At 50.5% G+C, this 23714-nt stretch overlaps 1 protein-coding gene across 1 annotated transcript in view; it reads right to left on the reverse strand.

Annotated features, from left to right (window-relative positions):
* Shank2 (SH3 and multiple ankyrin repeat domains 2) overlaps positions 1-23714 on the reverse strand; it is a 391984-nt gene that overhangs the window by 329916 nt on the left and 38354 nt on the right. Inside the window, exons 5-7 of the mRNA XM_052194528.1 lie at positions 22725-22876; positions 21353-21520; positions 8545-8661 (exon numbers count right to left, since the gene is read on the reverse strand). Of these exons, the coding sequence (XP_052050488.1) occupies positions 8545-8661; positions 21353-21520; positions 22725-22876 (437 nt within the window). The remainder of the gene's footprint in view (positions 1-8544; positions 8662-21352; positions 21521-22724; positions 22877-23714) is intronic.

Consider the following 23714-nt stretch of genomic DNA (forward strand, 5'->3'; position numbering starts at 1 on the left):
AATTTTAAACCACACCTGCCCATGCTCTACTCCTGACAATACTCTACAGATGTTCCACATCTATTAAACATGTGACAGGTGACTGGAGGCAAGACACAGAAAGAAAGAGAAACTGTGGGAACCATGTAAACATTCTGAGGCAGGGTAAGGGTGTTCTAGAACATTCTGCAGTTGCAAGATCCACAAGGGTCTGCCTAAAACTCTACAACTGCCTATCCTCAAGCCCCCAGGACTCAATGCTCTCAATGTTCTGTAGAACTTGGCAAATGGACAAAACAAAAACAAAACAAACAAACCAAACACCAACAAATCTTCCTGGAAGGCAAAGGTCTGGCCAGCAGGGGAACCAGGTTTCATCACATTTCAAAAGTCCAGAGAAGGAATGGGACCCAGGCAAGCCCGTGGGTCTTTGCTCATAGCTCAGGATCACATGTCTCAATGCTGGCAAAGTGAAGGAGGACATTTTAGTGTTTCTATAGTGGAAAGGAGCCTCTACCCCTGGCCACTTATTTGCACCTAGGGCCAACTAAGAAGTCTCTGACCTTTGGAAGCTCCCAGGAAGACTGCAGATGAGTGGCTGTCAACACAAAGACTTAGGGTAGACCACGGGGAGATGGCTTAGTGGGTAAGAGTGCTTCCTTCTCTTGCAGAGGATACAAATTCAGTTCTCAGCACCCACTTCAGGCCACTAATAACTGTGTCTAAGTGTCCCAGCTCCAGGGACTCAATGCTCTCCTCTGATCTTCACAGGTAGCCACACATGCATGCACACACACATAAACAAAATAACAATTCTACAAAAGACTGAGATGACAGTATTGATAAAGAAGGACTTTCTGCAGTGGCATGGTCACTTAGTGTATTCCTAGGTGATGGCATAGTTATCATTTGACCCTCATGGACTGAACCTAGCAATGAGTTGTTACGGGACCATGGTGATAGTGTCTTGGTTCTTGCTGAGCAAAGTTTCACAGTGGGGTGTATGGCTATCTGATTAAACAGACCCTGTTAGGTGTTCAGAATGCTGAACTCTAGTTTGGAATAAATACTTGAATGATTCATTTAAGCCAGTGTTTGCCATTGGGTTGCAGCTGGGCAGACCCCTCGCCAAGCAGATTCCTGAATGTCTGCACTCAGGGATGCCCAGCAGGCAGATGTGCAGCCTAGGATGGAGACTCTGTTTGTGATGACACTCTGCAGAGAAGCAGGTGTTTTCCCTTTGTGCTCCAGATGCATCGACCACTAGGACCCTGGGAGCTGGGAGGAGGTCCTCCTGTGGCCACCAAAACTGGAAAGGGTGTGCGCATGCTGAGGTTCCCTTAACGGGAGCGGGAGGGGGTGTGGCTCCAAGGGTGCGTCAAGAGAAGAAGGATGATGAGGGCTACATGGATGAGAAGCCACAGAAGGGCTGCCCTGGCCTGACCCAAGGGCTCCCCAGGCATCCTGAGCCCAAGCCTCAGCCAGCCTGCCCCATCATGGCCCTGTCATCTACAACCTAAATCTTTAGGGCAATGACACCAACTCCAACGGAGCTTGAGTGAAGGGAAGGTCGGGGTGAGGGGAAAGGAAAGGAAACCGAAAGAAGGAAAGGAAAAGCATGCCAGTTCAGGCTAGGAGGCAGGTGGGCCGTACCCAGGGACAGCACACAGCAGCCAGAAGGGATCTGACAGAAAGCCTGGCTTTAGGTTTCCACAGGAACTGAACGTGCCTGGGGCTCTCTGCACCAGACATCCTCAGCTCCAAAAGCAACTCAGAGCCCCTGTTTCCCAATCAGAACTCGAGATTGACAGCCTTGGGCAACCTCTCCCTGGCTCCTGTAACCCCTCATTGTCCTACATTGAGCACCTACATTGTCCCTGGCATTCCCATAAAAGGTGAAGAATAAACCCTCCCCTGGTATTGTCATCCCTACCCACCCAGTAGGACATGGGAAGGAGCCCGGAAAACCCTTCTACTCACCCTGAAGGGGCTGTTTTCAGAACCCATATAAACTAACCCCAGAGCCCAACCCAGCCTTGCAAGGATGGCCAGGCTGTAAAGGCAGAGTGCATTCTGACACAGCAGCTCCGGTCTGAGTGGAGGCCTAACATTCCAGTTGGGCAGGTCAATGGTCTGGCTAAGGGTCAACCCCTATAGAGGAGGGGCCACCTCCAGGCAAAAAAGATTCCCCCCCCAGGAAGGAGGGAACACCCCAAGAAAGGAGGGGTGACCCCTGAGAAGGAGGGGTGACCCCTGGGAAGAGAAAAGCACTCCTAGTAAGGTAGGTTAATCTCGAGCCATGCTAAAAAGATGGGAGGAATAATTATCCCTTCAATGAGATATTGTACTTTTCCTTCCCAGAATTCCCTCTGCCTAGCACAGTCCCTATGATCCGCCATGAGACTGTTGAGTCTGCTCGCCTTTGAGAGTCAGGCCTCAAAAAGACACAGCTTTCCCGTTCTTCTTCTTCTCTGTCTCTTTCTTTTGGACGCTTGCCAGAGCCTAAGTGGTTTGTTAGTTTGTTTGTTTGTTTGTTTGTTTGCACACCAGGCTCTCTCACTCTTGTTCTCTGCTCTCACCACGCAGCGGCTTGTCCTCTAAGCGTGGCTTTTCCCTTCTCTCCTCCACGCTCCCCCAGGTAACTGCTGAGATTCACAGCTTGCCTATTCTAGGGATTTTCTTCAAAACTCGAATAGAAGCTTCCATTCTTTTGTTAATGAAACTGAAGGTCCCAAGAGTGGAGCCCTGATTTCTCTGATTCATAGGGCAACCCTGGCAGGATCCCCAAATTCTTGGTTAACAGTTCCAGTCAGTGAGCTACTTCAGAACCTGGGGGCCAGGGGTTTTGTGGCTTACTAACAGTTAGACTTCAACACGTGTGTGCATGGGTGCATATGCATATGTACCTGTGTGTACACGCCTGTGCACACACACATGTGTTCTATACCTTGCTGTTCCACCTCACATGCCTGGCACAGCCCCTTGCTGGGGTGGCCAGAGATCCATGCCACAGAAGGAAGGGCAAGTGCATGGAAAAGCTGCTTCAACTGGGTGAGGAGAAGAGCAACAAAGGGTTGGTGAGAAACGGGGCGGTCTGCAGGTCGGGAGGAACAAAGCCCTGAGACACCAGAGCAGAGCTTAGCCGTCCCCTTCACTCCCTTGATGGTGTGAGTCTAGGCTGGCAGGTCTCCATCCTTTAAAATAAAAATCAATGCAGTATGAATACATAAGCAATTTGTATTCATCTTCTAAGGGCCATTTCCCTGCCAGTTTTTCTCTTGGTGCAAATTTTCAGAGAAAATATGTCTTTTCCCTGAGGGGAGTCATTCCGAGGCCGCCCTGCACTCAGCTATGGGCTGTGTGCCTCCGGCTCCATGCGCTGTGGGACCCACTATCCTGTCCACTTTGCAAGTGAAGGAACAGACTGAGAAATCTCAGTCATCCATGCCCGTGGAGAGTGGACAGGCCGATGGCCGATGGCCATGCCAGTCCCTGGGGACACAGAAGCATAGGATCATGGTCTCTGTGAGCTTGGGATGGCTGGGAGTGGGGGCACAAGAAGCAGTCAGCCCAAGGTGGGCTGTTCTGAAGGTCCCTGTATGGCCTTCAAAGGAGGACAGGACATATCAGGTGGATATGAGGCAGGTGGTCAGTAGGCTGAGTCATGGTGTGACGAGAAGGGAAGCTGTGGTCACAGGCTGTCAGGGAGGTCACCTGAACCCCAGCCTCTAACGCTAGAGAAAAGGATGCTAGTTACAGAGCAGGGAGGAGCATAGGGACTGGGTCTCCTAAGAGGCCACCAGGTAGAGACATCAGGTGTCACCACTGTGAGGCATCACCAGGGTGACTCTACAACCTTTAATAGTGTGTCTCCCAAAAAGGACCAGGGTAATTGAGACCACTTATTTCACATGCTGCAGGTCACCAGGCTTCTGCTTTACCTGTATTCCCTGAGTTCCATCCAGACCCCAAAGGCTGAGGGGAGTGGAATATAAGCCTAACTTCACCACGTCTTAACCTGGATATGCTGACCAGTATGACGCACACACCGGTCAGTGTAGCCGCGAGGCTCTCAGAGGAAAGACTATATGGATGCCACCTGTCTTAGTTAGCTTTAACTGTTAATTTGACACAGCCTAGAGTCAGCTGAGAAGGGAGTGACAGTTGAAAGACTGCCCAGATCAGACTAGTCTGTGGCAATGCCTGTGGGTGAGTGTCTTCACTGTTAATTAATATAGGAAGGATCAGCCACGTGGGCAGCACTATTCCCTAGAAAGGTGATCCTGGGCTACAAGAAGGGCAGATAAGCATGGGCCTGAGTGAGCCAACAAGCAGCATTCCTCCATAGTCTCCTTTCAACTTCCTGTCCTGACTTTCCTCACTGATGAACTGTGACCTGGAAGTGTAAGCTCCCTCCCCCCCAAAAAAACCATTTCTCTGAAAGTTGCTTTTGGTCAAAGTGCTTTATTACAGTAACAGACAGAAGTACATTCTGAGAGACCCAGAACCATGATGCCTATGAGGATGATGGCCCTCAGACGGCCCCAGGGAAGTGGACACATGTCCCATGAGAAACCAACAAGGCACAGAGATACACATGGAAAACATTCCTGTTCTGACACACAGGAGGCATATTACCAAAAGGTAATATGCATGCTTGTGTGCTTGTGCATGTGTGTGTACACATGCATATGCATGTATGTGTGAGTGCATACATGTTTATGTGTCTGTGTGGATGTGTGTGTGCATGCATGTGTGTATTTATCTTCTAGACAAACCAGGCTGCTGTAGTAACCTTTGATATTTAAGCTTCCTCTGATCCCTCATTATCCAGGGTGGTGCTTTCTCCCTCTGGAGCTCTTGGGAAGCCAGCATGAGGTGAGAGAGCCCAAAGATTAGAACCAATTTGCAGCTTACAATCAGAGCCCTAATTAGTTGATTGCATGAGAGGAAAGAGAATCTTCTGATCACAGTGTGTTTTATTAGAAGTACCCTAATGAAATTGATAAAGCATGAATAGCATTCTACACACCTGGGGCTTCCAGATCTGAGGAGTGGCTCATTAAGGATGATCATTATCAGTAGTATCACCACGCCATCACTACTACCACCATTATCACCCTAATCATCATTACCACCATCATCACTATACCATCATCACCATCAGCATCACCATCAACCTCACCATCAGCATCAACTTTACTATCACTGTTATCATCACAATCATCACCAGCATCATCATTCCCATTAACTTCACTATAATAGCATCTTTATCACTATAATCACCACCACCACCACCACCATCACCTCATCATCAACAGCTACAGCATCACCAGCATCACCACCATACTCTCCATGAACATCATCTTCAATACCATCACTATCTTCAACACGGCCATTACAGCCTCGAGTGGCTGAGTCCTCACCCCATGCCGGGAATCACAGATGTTTGATTTCTGCTTTAGCCTCTTAGCAACTCTGGACCCAAAGGACATTCAGGCTACCAAACTGCACAACCAGGTTCCAAGGTTATGCCCAGCAGAGTCCAGTGGGTCAGGCCTCCTCCTCACTATTCCATGTCCCCGAAGGCCATATCTCTCCTTGCCCTGAATTTTGCCCTTCTGAATTCTCTCCCTCCCTGGGGCACATCCTTAGCATGCACAGTATGACACCACTTCCTGTGGAATGTCCCTGGTGTGGTCTCTATTATCAACAACCAAGCCTGTGCAGCCACATATATCTCCTGTCTGTAGACAAGGGGCCATGGGCACAGATGCCAGCAAGATGGTGACACGGGGAGAAAGGACCGAGGACTATCCAGGGGCGGTGCTAAAGGCTGACTTATCCTTCACTCTTGAGACAGCTCCCATGAGCTCCAGGAAGTTATGCAAGACTGTGACCCTCAGAGCTGGGCTGAAGCAGCTTACTCAGACAATTCAGACACAGCTACGGCTGAGACAGACTGAAGTCCGTTCCCATCCAGGGGAGGACAGACTCTAGTGCACTCACTGACATCCCACCTTGTCATGGTGTCAAGGGACTGTGTGGCCAGTAGCTCCAGAGCCTATCAACCAACACAGGATCCCTTGGAGATGCCACAGATTCGTCACCTTGGCTGAAGTGTCCTAGGCTGCAGAGAACAGGCATTCCGTCTGAGGCTGGGTGCCAGCAGGCTACCCTCATGAGGGGACAGCTTTGCAGACTGGACAACTCATCCCACCCTTGCTCAGACTCACTGGCCTGCAGGATGGAAGTCACCCAGCCCTGGGGAGGCACAAATCTATAGATGAGGTGCAAGAAAGAGATAGTGGAGCCTTCTACTCCAAAGATGGCCAACAGCCTACGGGCCAGATCACCCCCTCCCCCGACCCACCCCACTCCTCACCCCATCCCTGTTTACTGGACAAATAACTTTCTTGCAACATGGCCACTTTCCATGACCTGTCCCTTCAGCTACCTCTATTCTAACTGACATTACATGGGAAAAGGGTTTTCCTGGGAGCTTTGGCCATCTGGGGCTCCTCCTAGGAATGGCGACAGCTCTGGCTGGGGGCTCTGTGGAGGAAACCCTAGGAGGACCAGTCTCTCATCTAGCCAAGAGCATAGGCTGCCTAATAAAATTCCGCAGCCTCCTTTTCAAAGACCATCATGGCCACAATTATTTTAAGTGACAGAAACTGTGATCTCCTATATTTTTTGTGATTAAAATATGCTTGAAATATACTGAGTGAAATAAAGCCATGTTTCCCCATAGCAGGCAATCATTAGAAAGCAGATGTTGATGCAGATGTTTTCCTAGACCCAGCCAAGCCTCATGATGTGTTTTCTAAAGCAGCTGAGTATTCCCACACTTAACAAGGGTTCCCCCCGGCCAGCTCCACAGTGGCCTCGGGGGTGACTGCACTGTGAATATACTCTGCATGCAAGGCAGGAGCACGGCGAGACACTCCAGCTGAAACGCTGACTCCATCAGCCTAATCAAGAGCATGACACACACAAATCCTTCAGCCAGGAGGCTTGACTGGGTATGGACCATGTGAGTGGGGTTTTGAAGGATTTGTAGAAGTTTTCAAGGGTGAAGGATCCAGGAAAGTTGCTGGCTAGAAGTAGAGTGGACTTGGGGCCAGCCTGGGAACAAACTTGGATGTGAGCTAAGGCCTGAATTGTCCACTAGAGCAATAGGCTCTGAGAGTGGAAGAGAACTCAGTGTTCACTGAGGCCACACTCCAGGGTCTGCTCACCAGAGCCTCACCACTGAGATCCCTTCATTCAAGAGGGAGAGTCGTTCCCCAGTCCCTCTGCCGGGCTGCCTGGGGTCATGTCCACAGGTCATTAGCCCCAGACTTGAGGTTTCATGATGTGAGAAGAAAAAAAGAAAGAAGTCTTCAGTAAGGGTTGCCCTATGTCAACCTGACCTTGAGCACCAAGGACAGTGGTAGCTTCCCTGCTGGGTGAGGCTGACCCTGCAGTCCACCCACATCCTTTGAGCAACACCAGGCTCAGCCCTCCCGTGGGACATCAGTCTCTCATTTCCCCTCCACATCCAGCTCAGGGTACTCACAGTCCAGGATCCAAGTCCCAGTCACTAAGGTGTCTCCCTTCCAGAGAGCAGGGACCATGCCCCCCACCCCCCCACCCCAGCCTTTAGGAATTCCAGAACAACACAGTCCACCAGGGTCTGACATGGAAGCTTGGGAGAGGGGTGTGGGGCACCAGTGTGTCATTTACCTTGAGTTCTGCTTAGGAGTTTGTCCCCATGGAGGTTAGAAGATGAGGCTAGACCCTGCATCTGCACACCTGGGTTCATGACAACATGAAACCTCAACTGCCAAAGGCAGAACAAGCCACATGTCCACCCAGGGGAGAGCAGGTAAGCTAAGGTGCCCATCCCGCAGCGGTGTGGAAGCAAACTTCAGAAGGAAGAATGACTGGCACTCCTTACCACAGGTTAGACCATGAGAACATGATGCTGAGTGGAAGAAGCTCAGCATAGGTGGCTAACGCCTGCAAAATCCTAGTCTTCAGAGGTCCTTAAAGCAGAGAGCAGGATGGGGGACTAGGGGTTCAGGGGGGGGGGGTTGGGAGTCGGTGTTTCCTGGGGAGACAGAGATTCAGTCTGGGAAGATGAAAAGTCCTGGTGGGTAGTGGAGATGGTCACACAGCACTGTGAATGTGCCTACTGTTTATGAGAGTCACATTCGTTATGCACACTTAACCACAAGTGAAAAGGAGAGTGAAGGGATACCCAAGGGCCAGGCTCTGAGGCCAAGAAGCTGGCACTCAGCCAAGGGAACAGGAGGTTCCGCACCCCACCCCCCACCCCATCCCCCACCCCCACCCCCACCCCCCACCCCCGGCTTTTAAACTATGAGCGACCTTGGTCATTGGTATTGCACAAGGCTGACTGTAGATCTGGAATGTGACCTGGGGCTGCTCACAGCTTCACCAGCCTCTGGTTCTCAGTAAGGCAACAGGTGAGGGTCACAGAGAGATACCCAGACCAGCCCCTCCACCCAATGCCCAGTGCACCCCAGGGTGACGGTGAGGGATGTGCATGCCACTGACCTGATTGTAGAGGGCGCAGATATGCAGGGCTGTGTTCCCTGAGGCGTTCTGTGCGCTCATGTCTGCGCCATAGAAAAGCAGATGTTCCAGGTGCTGGACATGGCCGTACCTGCAGGCCTGAGACAAGAGACTGAGTGAGACCTTGGTGCCCCTGCTGGTCAGCCCTGGGACAAAGACCCCAGCACCCTCTGCTGGCCAGTTCTGAAACAGAGACCCAAGTGGTCCCTGCTGGCCAGTTCTGAGACAGAGACCCCAACACCCTCTGCTGGCTAAGTCTGAGACACAGAAAATGCATAATACCCCAGGACCTCCTGCTGGCTAGGTCTGAGACACAGAGGCTGCATTAGACTTCAGCAGCCCCTGCTGGCCAGTTCTGAGACAGAGACCCCAGCATCCCCTGCTAGCTAGGTCTGAGACACAGAGGCTGCACGGGACCCCAGAAACCCCTGTTGCTAGGCTCTAAGACACAGAGACTATTTAAATAAGATCCCAGCACCCTCTACTGACTGGTCCTAAGACACAGATGTTGAGTGAGACTTCGTACCTAAGGTTGCCCAGGCAACAGGCTATGCCCAGCGTCCTACCACTCATTTAAAAGCACAACAGAGCTCTTGACAGACTTCACCCCCCCTAGCTCTGTAGACCTAGGCCCACAAACATCACACACCAAGGACTAGAGAGGACCCAAGATCCAGCTAAGAGTGGAAACAGGGAACCCCTGACCAGTTGGGAACCTGTACTCTGCTCTTGGGCAAGGGGTCTGGAAGGGGGCCCAGGGTTCTTTCCACACAGACCCCAAAAGACACATTGTTCAAAAGACAAATAGGTCCTGCCCTGATTTGGGTGCTGAGCTCTGGGACATACTGACCAGAATAGGATGCTCAGCTCTGATTTCTGGTCCGTGCTCCCAGGCAGGAAGCTGTTCTGCATGGGCTTGGAGAAGCTCAGAGCCCTATCCCTGTGTGTGCAAGGAAGTCTGCACTTGTCCTTCCACATGCAAACCCACCTTCCCGCTGCATTTAAATGAAATTCAACCTTCCACATAGGAGGCGGGACCCAGGGTAGGACAGTCCCCACCATGTGACCTGTTCCTTCCCAGTCCTTCTAGGGGTTGACACAGTGGCTATGTCCCAGGTAGTTTGAAAGCCAAACACACTTGGACTGGGTCCCAGACCATCCATTAGCTTGGCCCTCACCTTCAAGCTTATGGATGTCCTTGTCATTAAGTAGAAGCGGTGTCCCTCTCATGAGTCACAGAGGACAAGGACATCAAAGATCACATGACACTGGGCCCTAAAAATAGGCACAGCACCCCATCCCAGTTCAAAGGGGCAGGAAGGTCCCTGCACAGGTGACTGGGCACTTCTGCCAGGCGCTGACCTCACAGGAGGAGGCAGGTCTGCCACACCAAGGACAAAGGAAGAAAACTCTTGTGGATGATGACATTGGCCCTAGATCAATGGCTGTGCCTCTGATCAGCGGACAGGGGACACATTACCTCAGCAGGGCCAATGAGAGTAAGAGCCACTTTGCAAAGAGGGAGAAGTAGACTACTATTGTTAAAAGCATCCAAGAAACATCCGTTTCCGCACTGTGCCCCCTGTGATGCTCTCTCATTGTTGACTAGATGGCTCTGACAGGTGATTCCTCTCTCCTACCTGCCTGTCTGGTGGCCCCACTTCACTTAAGCACCGTTTTCATTCCTGAGATTGCCTGCCCAGCTCCTGTTGGTTCAGATGGCCCAGGTGCACCTGATCCTGTAGAAGGACAGGCCATAGCTAAGCAGCTGGCAACTCCTTCATTGCAGGCAGAGAGGGCTCAGGGTGGAACCTTGGAGCCCAGCAGACTCAGGAAGCCAGGGCCAGAATGGCTCAGGACTTCTGGAAAAGTAACATTCTTTACAGCTGCTGGAGCTATCACACCATGGGAAGGGAAGGGGAGGGAACAGAAGGAAAGGGAACAGGAGGAGAGGGGAGGGAAGGGAAGGGGAGGGGAGGGGAAGGAAGGGAATGGGAGGGGAGGGGATTGGGGAGGAGGGGAGGGGAGGGGAGGGGAGGGAAAGGCCACAAGAACCTGAGGGAGAAGCAAGGAGGCAGGGAAGCCAGAGGAGTAATCCCCAGGACCCTGCTGGGACTCCTCTGAGCTATTCTACCCCTGGGGCTTTTCAGAGACATTAAAGTAAGGCCTAATCCCTCCGCTTGCTTCAACCAGTTTGAGATGGGAATTCTGCTCCTTAAACTGAAGATACAATTTGGCTAATCAGCTCTCCTCCTTGAAGGCTTCGAGGAGACAGCATTTTGTAGCAGCTTACTTTAATTGCTCTCTAGTCAGTTAAGAGGACTCGGTTACTGCAGGCTCACCGAGCAATTAATCCAGACTCATTAACCCCTCCCCCATGTAATCTGAATTCAGGAGGTTTGCATTCCCAGGAGCCTGCCGCCATTTTCTCAGAGAGGGTCAAAATATGATGGACACTGAGAGAGGAAACAGGGGCACTGACTGTAGGAAGTCTGGGGCAAGGGTCCCAAAGGAAGAGGAGGAGAAAGAGGAAGAGGATGAGGAGGAAGAGGAGGAGGAGGAAGAAGAAGAGGAGGAGGAGGAGGAGGAAGAGACGACGACGATGACAATAACAACAAAAAACAAAAAAACCAAAACCCCCCAAAAAACCAAAAAACAAAAAACAAAAACAGATAACTATAACCACAGAATCTGCCAGTCGCTTAGATAAGAAGCCACTTTTAGCCTCTCCCCCTCTTAATCCCTGGTTGCTAGGGCAAAGCCTGCTGGTGGAAATGCAGGCATGTGTGTAGGGAGAGCCCGGGGTTCAGACACTGGTTAGCTGAGCAGACCATCTGCAGCCAGGGCTTAGCAAACAGGTGCTCAGGTGAAGAATTCAGGCTAGTTTCTCTAAGATGAAGAGACTAGCTAAAATTCAACTTAAAGAAAAGCCAGAGCCTTGTGGTGTTGGCTTGGTATGGGGATTAATTAATTAATTTTACGGGCATGAGAGTTTTCATGTATGTCTGTGCACTACATGCATGCAGTACCTGAAGAGGCCAGCAGAGGGCATCTGATTTCCTGGGAAAATAAAGAACCAGCCTGCTGCCATTTTAGATTTAAAAGCTATCTTACAGTAAAGACAAATTAGGTTTGTTCCTGTTTATTATTAAACCTCTGTTTCTTAAGGATTAGGCTATGCCCTGCTTGTAACCTTAACTACAAATGGTTCTGTACTGTCTGTCCCATGAAACAGCATGGGTATCTTTGTTTCAAAAAGTCAATAACCATCTTGCAACACTATCTTTGTTTTCAGATGGTTGCTATGACTACCTGTTGTTGAGACCACTTTGTAATTATGTCTTCCTGTTAGGAGGTGTAGGTGCTATGATTATGTTCTGCTCCTGTAGTCCTGCCTATTTTGCCCACCAAATCCCCCATTTGGAAGCCCTCTACTCCTGAGCTATAAAAGCCTTGTCTTCCTCACATCCACTGTCTTGCCTCTGGTTTCCAAGTGCAAGAGAGTGAGCCACCATGCCTGGATGGATGAACACACAGTTCTTGACATACATACAGAGAAACAAGGCTGGAAGCAGTGACAGCTGTCCCTGTGAGCTGTGAGACCATCAGTGATCAATCAAAAACATTCAGGATAAACACCACATTTGTAGTGATGGTGCCCAGACATCTTTTTCTTGTCATTGTTTCCCAAGCAAAAGAATAGAACAAGTCTTTGTATAGCACATGTCCACTGTGTGGGGTCATAGATGACAGGGGTGGATCAGAGTATGGGGGAGGGGCACAAATGAGTCTTCATGTTATTTTATGTTGAGACAATGTGTTGATTTGAATGAGAATGCTCCCCATAGACCTGCATGTTTGAATGCTTGGCCCCTAGTTGGTGGAAGAATTTGGGAAGAATTAGGAGGTGTGGCCTTGTTGGTGGAGGTGTGCCACTGAAGGCAAGCTTTGAGTTTTCAAAAGACTCATGACATTCCCAGTGCCTGTCTCTGTCTGTGTCTCTCTGTCTCTGTCTCTCTCCCTCCCACCTCTCTCTGCCACCTGCTTTTAGATCCAGATGTGACCTCTCTGCTGATCCTGCTGCTGTGCCTTCACTCTGCCATCCTAGACTCTAACACTCTGAAACCATAAGTGCAATTAAACACTTTCTTTCATAAGTTGCCATAGTCATGGTGTTTTGTCAGAGCAATAGAAAAGTAAATAGGACAGACAAGGCCTTACTCTGTAGCTCTGTAGCCTAGGCTGACTTAGAACTCAAAGCTAACCCCTGACCTCAGCTTCTTAAATATCTGGATCACAGGTGTGAGTCTCCATACCTTGGAGGAGACTGACCTCCTACAGTACATGACCATACATACCCGAGAGGCTGTACCTTCTCAATATTTGGTAAGACACTTAAATATCATAGATCAGATTGTGACATCCTTGGGGTTCCAGAGATATGGGAGGAAAGGAGGGAGGGAGGGAGGGAGGGAGAGAAGGAGGGAGGGAAAGAGAGAGAGGGAGGGGAAGAGAGAGGGGGAGGGGAGAGAAAGGGGGAAGAGAGAGTGGGGGAGAGAGAGAGAGAGAGAGAGAGAGAGAGAGAGAGAGAGAGAGAGAGAATATATGCATGCATCTCTAACCTGGGCTGAGGAAGACATGTTATCAGAGGTATCCCAGGAGCCGTGAGCACACCCTACCCCATGCTCCACTAGTGAGCATTCCATGGCTGAGGGAGGAAATGAAGAAGAGGAGCCTGTGCTATATGGCAATTTCCTGAGTTGAGACATTCCATACTAGAGGTGAAACTCCTTAAGACCCAGAAGGTTCTAAAGGGAGGTTCATTCAGAGGCAGGAAGTAGGCAATTCATAATTCTCAGGATGTCCCTGAAACTGAACAGACGCACAGGCCCCTGCCTCTCTAAAGTCATACAAGCTAAGATGCTCTTAAACCAGAAGAGCTGCCCACAAGTAATTCTCTGTCCTTTCGAGCTGCTTGCAAGCTGTGCAGAGAGCTCCAGGGTTCTAGCTGTCATGAGGCATCAGCGTGTTTGGGAGGGCTTAGAGTCATCCCTGCTCCTATAACTATCCTCCCCAGACCCCTATAAGGGATGCTAACAAACTTCCTGGCTCACTAAGTTGGACTTCAGTGTTATCCTTACTTTAGTCTGTCATTGGTTCCTATGGTGAATATCCAGGGGTGAATATATTTTTATGACATGTTTCCCCAGGAAAAGTATCACACAAAAGCCTGAGTTAACTGTGTATAAGAAAAGGACAGGAACATGCCTGTGACAGTTCATATTAACTTCTGGGGATTTACAATCACCATAAAAACACCCCTCTGGGCATGCCTGTGAGGGAGTTATCTACATTAGGTTCATTGAGGTGTAATGCGGATGGCACCAGCCCATGGGATAGGGTCCCGAATTGGACAAAATGAAGAAATAGGCTGAGCATCAGTGTCTGCTTCTCCCTCTGTCACAGTGGCTGCAGTGTGACTAGCTCCCTCACACACCTGACACCACGCCTTTCCCGCCTTCAAAGTGTGAGCCAAACAAACCTCTCTTTCCTTAAACTGATTCTGTCCAGCATTTTGTCAAGCAATAAGAAAAACAGCTAAACAATGTTCAGATCCATTCCAGAGGGGCACCCACAGATCCAGACAGATGCTAACACCAGGTGTTATCCAATAATATCTGCCAGAAAGGAGAAACCTATGAGTCTACCTTGCTATAAATAAAAGATAAACAAAAGTAGTTTTTCTGTCTGACCGATACCCAGCCAGAGGCAAAATGGAGGAGAATCTCTACTGGGCAAAGGCAAAAATCAATACAGACAAGAAATATCAATGCCACAGCTGCAGGTGAAATCGTGCCTGGACTGGCGGTCTCCGGGATCACTAGTTCACTGCAACAGGGAAGAGGCAGTATTCACAGGGATGCCACTAGTCATGTCAAGTGGTCACCACAGGCCACCTGACAGGACACAATACCAAGAGCACAGTGGCAGCAGCTCCGGGACAAATGTAGACCTGTGTGTCCTCAGGACATGGCAAAGGAGCACAGACAGAAAGGCAATCTAGAAAACAACCGTCCCGGAGTCTGACGACAGAGACCTGGGAAGCCAGCGGGACCAGAGGACACAGCAGGCTTGCCCACAAAAGGGGTCCAAGGTAGCCTCGGGATGTGCCCTCTGACATTGCTGGGACAGTGGGTAAAAATGAATGTGCTATGGAGGGAGCCCACCAGGTGGCTCCTGCTTGTGCTGTATGATGCTCTAGCCTTACAAGCTCCCAGTAGACAGTTCTAAACCAGAGAACCTCAAAGTTACCAAAGGGTAAAAGCCGGTCCCTGTCCCCTGCAGAGCCCACTGGACGCAGCTTCCGAGCAGGATGGAGGTAGGGAGCAAACCAAATTCAGAACACAACACTGACTTAGACCCTGTCTTCCCACTTCCTGGTTTTCAAAAGAAAAAAAAAGTTTTCTTTGGGGTCACCCAAATCTACTATCTCAGACACCCTTGGTGAGGACTGGGCGTGAGTATTTAGAAGAAGGTGCCCAGAGTGCTGGGTTCACACCAGCTATGGCCAGCAGCCCGCCTGCCACTTACCAAACCACAAAGTTGGTATGGATGAGGACTCAGAGAGCTTTCCTCTGAGCGCTGCACTGCCACCTGCTGGACGATTGTGGTAAATCTCCACACTCACACTGCAGAAGGGGCTTAAAAGTTCCTGGACACCTGCAGAGTCCTAACCGGGTGTTACAATGTCACTCTTTGGACTCTTTGGTCTAAAAGGAAGGCTTTGAGGGAGAATGAGATCACTGGGGTGAGCTAAAGTAGACTAACCAACGGGGCTAGATGCCTCAGCAATTAAGAGCATTGGTTGTTCTTCCAGAGGGCCTGGGTTTGAGTCCCAGCATCTGCATGGTGGCTCACAACCATCTGTAACTCCAGTTCCAGGGGACCTAACACTACCACCATCTTCCAGCCTCCACAAGCACTACATGCACATGACACATGTACCAACATGCAGGCAAAATATCCATACACTTGAAATCCAATAAATAAGTCTATTTAAAAAAAAAAAAAAAGGCCAGATAGTAATGGTGTACACCTTTAATCTCAGCACGTGGGAGGCAGAGAAAGGTGGATTTCTGTGAGTTCAAAGTCAGTCTGGTCTACAGAGTGAGTTCTGGGACTGTCATAGAGAAACCCTCTCCTAAAAAATAAAAACAAATTTTACCAAGACACAGATACACAGATGTCAGCCTGTGAGGTCACAGTATAGGATGTGGCAGGGTGATAATTATGGAGAGGGTCACATGTATGCTGAGAACAGGACACAGGCATCATAGAAAGTGGACCACGGATGCTCTTACATTCAGCTGTTCGGAGAGCTCTGAAATTTCTGAGGAGACACTACCCTTGCCCAGGCCACTGAGGAAGTATGAGGGAATTTTTATCCCAGGCTGCCACACTGGACAGAAATCACTCCAGGGGTGGTATGAGGAGGTGACCCCATACTGATGAAGTGAACTCACAGAGTATGGGAGTAAGTGGGGACCATTAGAGCCACCATGACCTTGCCAGCCACTTAGCCAGGTGACTTCTCCCTGAGAGGCTCGCCTGCGTTGGAGCTGACACACTGCAGGCTGCACTGCAGTTTTGTGTCGGGGGTGGGGGTGGGGGTGGGGTGGGGGAGGAACAGAACTGAAAACTCCCAGGTCCCACCAATGGTGGGAATGCATGAATGCATTTGGTTTCTTTAAGGAGGGGTGTGTGTGTGTGTGTGTGTGTGTGTGCATGCTAAATATGTGTCCATGCTAAATATGTATTTATTTGGGGAAGAAGGAAAGTGGCATTCAAACACAGCGGTTAAGAATGCTTCCTTCTTCCAAAAGACCTGGGTTCAATTCCCAGCACTACCATGACAGCTCACAACCATCTGCAATTCCAATTCCAGAGAATCCAGTGCTCACTTCTGGCCTGCACACATATGGCACACATACCAGCAGGTGTAACACTTATATACCTAAAATAAAACTATCTAACAATTAAAACAAAATTTGAAGAAAGCTCCCCGCTCTTCCGAAGGGCCCGAGTTCAGTTCCCAGCACCCATGTTGGGTAGCTCACAATTGCCTGTAACTCCACCCATGTTGGGTGCTCACAATTGCCTGTAACTCCACCCATGTTGGGTGCTCACAATTGCCTGTAACTCCAGGCTCAGGGGACCTGACACCCTCTTCTGGCCTCCATGGGTGCCTGAACCCACAAGCTCATGCCCACACACAGACATAGAAAAAAAATAAATGTTTATTAAAAGATATGAGTTTGCAGATGTGAACTCAAACAAGAGCTATAGATACAGCAGGCATAAGCCCCTGCCCACACATCCCTCAATCGAAACATCCTGTGATGTAAACCTGGCTTCGGAACAGACAGACAAGGGACAGCTGTGAGAGCACCATGGATCTGGCCAGGCACCCGCCATGTATGTTACCAGGAGGTGGCTTCAGGGGCCAGCAGGAGAAAGCAGACAGCTATAGCAGGATGCCACATCAGATGGTGGCGCTACCCACAGAGGAACCAACTTTAAATCCTGAGCCCAGAAATCTGGAGCTCTGGGGCTGTTCCAAGAGGGCCAGAACTAGTCTAGCTGGATTCCTACAAAACCCACCCATTCCATGCCGTTTTTTCCTCGCAAACACAGTTGTATTAAGAATGGTTTCTGCTTGAGAGGTCTGCAGGTAAGATGTAGAAGAAGCCAATGAGATAAGACGAGTCAGGGATCAATTTCATTCAGCCAACTGCTCACTCCGTGACCCTAGCCAAGTTACTTACCCTCTCTGGGCCTATTCATTCGCCCGTTAACAGGAACAGGAAACACTCTGCTGAGGTTATTTTGAGGGTATATAAAGGGAGTGGCTGGAGCAGTGTTTAGCGGGGTAAGTGTGAACTGTGGCTGGAAGGAAAACCTAGGAGGTGTTGGCTGTGCCTCCTACTCCTGCCAGGTCTCTGCAGGGTCACCCTGTTTAGTAGGCACAGCAACCTACAGCTAAGAGACAAAAAGCAAGCTTCCCAGGCTAGACTGAACTGACCACTAGAGGGCAGACCCAATCCTGCAAGAAAAGGCAAGAGTCAGGATTCAACAGTATTAAGTCTTCCAAGGTCTCCAGAGAACCACAGTCTGTGGGGCTGAGGGGTTGACAGGTCTGGGTGGCACTGAAGTGGTAAAGTTCTCAGTCCAGACACAGGATGAAACTTGTCATCTGTGGGGCCCAGGAATCAGAGACAGCCAGGGTCCCATAGCCAAGGGCTGTCCAAGGTAAAGACCAGAGTCATGTGGTTTAGAGGAAAAGGGCCAGACCTGTGTGCGTGTGTGTCACTGGACTGTGAAGAGGGGCTGCCCTAGTAAAGGGAGAGGCAAGAAACCTGGAGGTGATGCAGGGAGGAAGTGAGGAAGGGAAGGAGAAAGGGAGACAGACAAACAGACAGACAGACAGACAGACACGGGTGAAGAAGCTACAAACATGCAGAGCAGAGAAACCAGTCACCCATCTTCTGCTCTAGGACGCCAGTGCCTGATGTCACTGTATGTGCCCAGGAACTACATTTACATGGGGACACAGAGTACATATACCTGCTTCCAAATGTCCACATACGTGTATGCACACATGCTTGCGATCTTTTAGATATCTGTTTGTCTCCCATCTAGCTTCCCTCATGTATCAGTCTCTGCCCACTACGGCATCCTGGCATCAGGACACTGAGTGAGTGGCAGGGATGATCAGTCAGTAACATTCATGGGTGTGTGGATAATAGATGGGCAGTGGAGTCCCCGGCCAGTGCTGAAGTGATGGGGGGTGGAGACAACAGGCCAGATGCCTCATGAGGCCTCTGCAGACACACACAAGCAGGTACCATGCATGAGTGAGGCCAGAGCAGGGAGACGGGTCTAGACAAACGAGGCTACTCTCAACCCTGCCACACACCACTGAACACTCCTGGTGGCAGCCATCACCTTGGTCCAGGGAGGAAGGGAGAAACGGCAGGGATAGGGAGGAAAGAGGGAAGCAGGTAGGCAAGATGCTACCCCAGTTCTCCAGGCTGTAAAAGTTAGGGTTCCCCAAAGAGACAGAACAGCTAAGGTACAAACGTGTGCACCGCCTGAGCTCCGTATCTGTGAATCTGTCACCTATGGAGTCTACAGCCATACTTGGCGAAATTTTGCATTTGTACTAAACACACACAGACTTCTTTTCTTCTTGTCCTTAAACATGGTAGAACTATCACTCTCAAAAAACTTAAATCATTCAGGTTTCAAAATATCATGCCTGTAATCCCAACCCTAGGAGGCTGAGGCAGGCAGTGTCCCTAAAATTCAAAGCTAGCTTATTCTATGAAGTGGTTCCAGGATACCCTAGGCCATAGATTGAGACCCTGTCTCAAAAAACAAAAAATCAAGGAAGTAACTATACTGGCTGGTTTTGTGTGTCAACTTGACACAGGTTGGAGTTATCACAGAGAAAGGAGTTATCACAGAGAAAGGAGTTTCAGTTCACAAAGTGCCTCCATGAGATCCAACTGTGAGTCATTTTCTCAATTAGTGATCAGGGGGAGGGCCCCTTGTGAGTGGTACCACCTTTGGGCTAGTAATCTTGGGTTCTATAAGAGAGCAGGCTGAGCAAGCCAGTAAGAAACATCCCTCCATGGCCTCTGTATCAGCTCCTGCTTCCTAACCTGCTTGAGTTCCAGTCCTGACTTCCTTCAGTGATGAACAGCAACGCAGAAGTGTAAGCTGAATAAACCCTTTCCTCCCCAACTTGCTTCTTGGTCATGATGTTGTGCAGGAATAGAAATCCTGCCTAAGACAGTAACCTTAAGATGGCTGAACAGGCCTGGGTAGATGTGTGTATAAATGCCACACAGTATTATAGAAAGGATTGGAACATTTTGAGTCTTGGTATCACTGAAAAGTCCTGGAATGGGACCCCTGAGGGTCCTGAGAGATGACTGTACTTTGAAATGTATCTATGGAGGCACCGAGAGACAAAGAGAGGTCTGAAATCCATAAAGAGTGGTTTTCCACCGTGATGGGGCGGCCAGGGGGAAGTCCACAGGGAGGCCGGAAGCCTGGCAAGGAGCCAGTGCTGGAGCTCGAGGCATCTGGGACAGAGCTGGGTTTTCCTAGGTGTCTCTGACTTCCCCAAAAGAGGCTCTGCTAGTTGGACAGGCCCCACGTCCTGTGAAGAGTCACCTGTTTCTGTAAAGCCTCTTGGTTTTTTAAACACCCGTCCCACCTTACAGCACACCGTCAGATTACTCAGCACGCCTACAATGACTCTGAGCCAGCACCTGCCACCTAAGCTTAGGCACCGTGGGAAGAAAGTCCTTTACAAACTAAGCATAGGAACGGCAGCCGGTCTCACATCGGCTACATGGACAAGATAGTCATTACGCTTGCTGCTGGAAGTCCCCACCCAGTGTGTGCTAGGGGTCCCAGCAGCTGGTATCGAAGGGACCATGCAGGCACAGGGACTTCCCTAAGCTGTGGAGACCCACAATTCAGACCTGAACCCCATAAGTGACAGGCCAGGGAAGGGCCGGTCCACCCTCCCTCCCTCCCTCGCTGTAACAGTCTGCAGCCTGGGCTCTGGGCAGCACTGGGTAGGCATGCTCTAGGAGGGGCAGGTATGGGAGGTGCCATGGGCATTGAGAGATCGGTGGGGAGATTAAGAACCATGATGTGGCACCGCCATATCAAGGCCAATGGGAGACTCTCCGTGTTCTCTTCCCAACCTTCCTGCCTGTCTGCCCAGCCACCCAGACCCTTTCTCCACCCAGATCACAAAGCCTTGACTTCCAGGCTAAAATCTCCAGCTTTGGAGAACTCAGCATTCCTTCCTCTAGCCCTCTCCACCCAGTTATGTTGGCTTAGCTCCGCCCAGCCAGCCCCATCTCCCCAGATATGCTGGCCCTTCTCAGAGTGGAGAGCTGGCAGCGGCTCCCCAGCTGCTTGGCTGGTGGACAGGGCTCAGCTTTGAACCTGGACCCTTCCTTCCTACACCTGGGTCATGAGAGACAGCCCTTCTAGAATCATCAGGTGGACTTTGTCTCTTGCTGGGGTCATAGGCATCACACCTTCTGGCCCTGAAAACCGCCTGCCTTGGGCAAAAATATCAGGCCTCAGTTTGGGTCCCAGTACCACCACCACCACCTCCTCCTCCTCCTCCTCCTCCTCCTCCTTCTTCCTCTTCCTCTTCCTCCTCCTCTTCTTCTTCCTCCTCCTCTTCTTCTTCCTCCTCCTCCTCTTCCTCCTCCTCTTCCTCCTCCTCTTCCTCCTCCTCTTCCTCCTCCTCTTCCTCCTCCTCCTCTTCTTCCTCCTCTTCCTCTTCCTCCTCCTTCTCTTCCTCTTCCTCCTCCTCCTTCTCCTCCTCCTCCCCCTCCCCTTCCTCCTCCTCCTTTTTTAATTACATATTTTCTTTATTTACATTTCAAATGTTATTCCCTTTGTCCTGGTCCCTTCTTTGTCATGTTCCTAGAATGTCAGGACCTGAATATCTCGGACAGGGATGCACACCTTCAACCCCATCCCTGCTCTAAACAAGGTTGCTGTAGATACACAGCAGCCTCACATGGCCACCTAGTTTCTCCTGCACACTGGGAAATAGCCATGAATGTGTCAGCATGTAAACGCTGATGATTAATGTAAACTGTTCAGGGCCTGGCACTCAGTTGCTCTGTGGGCTGGGTCTGGCATCGCAGGGCAGGGATCTCAGCAGCGAGCACGGCGAGCAGAGCCATACCTGGTGGATCTCGTGCCAGCCGTTCTCGTCCTTGCAGCACACGGAGGCGTGCTCGTGGAGAAGGAGCTCGCAGCAGTAAGGGTCGCCCCCCACGATGGCCGTGTGGTACAGCGGTGTGAGCCCGTAGCTGTCCTTGTAGTCTGGGGAGGCGCCAAGCTCCAGGAGGGTCTAGGGGAAGAATTTAAAGTTGTGACTGGTGTCGTACACGGAGTGAATTGAAGACACACGTGGACCACCTTCCCACAGGCTGAGTCACGCCTGGACACCTGATGCTTCCCCCTGACACACAAGAAACTGGAGAGTCCTAACTGCCAATGAAGGTGACAGGTGATATGTGGGGATGCAGGAACAGCACCTGCACCCAGATGAGAGACAGCTGGCAGCTGTGGCTCCTTGACAGGGTCCTACTGGCACCTAGAGTCCTGGATCCCAGAAGACAGCTGTAGGGAGCCACCAGGGTAGCATTTGGTAAGGAGCCATAACATTTGAACCAACACACAGGACAGTGGGACCCCAGTGAGTCAGGGGTAGTGAGCCTCTGGGCAGGGTCAGGAACAGGTAGGAAGGTGCGGTTGAGGTGAGGTTGGGATGGCAGGAATGAGAGGAAAACCTCCATCTTGGATCAATCTGCAGGCAGAGGACCTGGCTTCCTCATTGGGGACCGCCTTCTCTCTGGACAACGCTACATAGGCTGCCAGACAGGGGCAAGGAGCAAAGATGTGGGAGAGAGGAAGATGGGGAATGAAGAAAGGAAGAAAGGAAGAGACTGAATGCTGCCTGGCAGTGGGGAAAAGATGGGCATGGGGAGGAGGGTGTGAGGAGGAGGGTGTGGGGAGGAGGGTGTGGGGAAGAGGGTGTGGGAAGGATGGAGAAGATGGGCATGGGAAAATGGGGGTGCGAAGATGGTTGTGGGGAAGACAGGTGTGTAGGGGGAAAGGACCTGGAAAGGCAGGCATGGGAAAGGAGGGTTGGGAAGATGGCCACGGGGAAGACTGGTATGCTATATGCCACATGGAAGTTCAGGAGAAAAAGTTGTCTGGATCCCAGAGGTGCAATGCAGGGGACAACGAGGCTGTCAGTACTTCTACTGGATTTGAGGCCTCCTCTGAGGGACAAGGACAGGGTTTAGTACCAACTCATGCATTGGAAACATGAGCCCTTCTGTGGACTAGAGGGATCAAGGTAGCTTAAGGTGGTTTAGTTCTAGAAGCAGCTATAGCACAGAGAGGGCAGGAGAGCCCGGCACTCAGTTGCCTTTCTGAGATCCAGTGGGGATAGATTCTTGGTTCCCTAGAGAGAAAGCCATTGTGACGACAGCTCAGGGACCAGATATAGAACCCTGCTGCCCACACAAGGCAGGCTCAGGACATACCTTCAGGGCAACCTGGTTCCTCATCCGGGCAGCCTTGTGAAGGGCAGTCATCCCATCCCTGGAGCGGAAGTCCAAATGTGCACCCCCGTTTCTGAGAGCTTTGATGATCTCCATGGAGTCATCGAGCTGTGCAGCCAGGGTCAGGGGCGTCTCTGAGGGGACCAAACACAGAGGCATTAGAGCAAGTACTTCGGAGAGTGCTGCCAAGCCCCAGTGCGAGCTTGGCCCTGTTAGAGTGCTTGAAACTGTGAGGCTCTTTCTGTGAGCCCATGCTTCCTGTTTCTCACGCTGTCAGGTGACTCAGACAGCCTCATGACAATGACAGAGACACAAGGGGTCACACATGCAAATCAAAATAGCAGCCTCAGGGCTTCCATAGTGTGAGCCTTGGTGCTATGGGTCCTGGAGAGTCCCTGCACACTCACTGACGACAGACGCCTGAACCCCGTCTTGACGCGTCCCTCACAGGAGCAACTGGAGAGAACTCCTAATTAGACACTGGAAAGGCTGACACACTCTCTCTTTCCATTTCATGATGCACACAGACCCTTTGTGGCTGTCAGAAAGTAGGCTGCAGGGTTCCCACAAACGATAAGAACTGGGGTCCCCTAGGTGCCATATTTAGGTGACCACACAAGGACACCTACAAGTTTCTGTAACCCAGAGTGACAACACTCTACATCAGCGGTCCTCAGTCTTCCTAATGCTGTGACCCTTTAATACAGTTTCTCATGTTGTGGTGACCTCCAACTAGAAAATTATTTCATTGCTACTTCATAACTGCAATTTTGCTACTGTTTTTTTTTTAATTTTGCTACTGTTATGCATCAGAATGTAAAGATCTGATATGCAGGATATCTGATATGCAAACCCTCTGAAAGGGTTGTTCAACCTCTAAAGGAGTTGCAACCCACAGGCTGAGCACTGTTGGTCTAGAATCTCCATCTCGAGGTAGGGGAGGAAGCCCAGTGGGTAGTTCCTGTTGCATAA

Source organism: Apodemus sylvaticus, chromosome 1 (genome assembly GCF_947179515.1).
Source record: "Apodemus sylvaticus chromosome 1, mApoSyl1.1, whole genome shotgun sequence".
Taxonomy (NCBI): Eukaryota; Metazoa; Chordata; class Mammalia; order Rodentia; family Muridae; genus Apodemus; species Apodemus sylvaticus.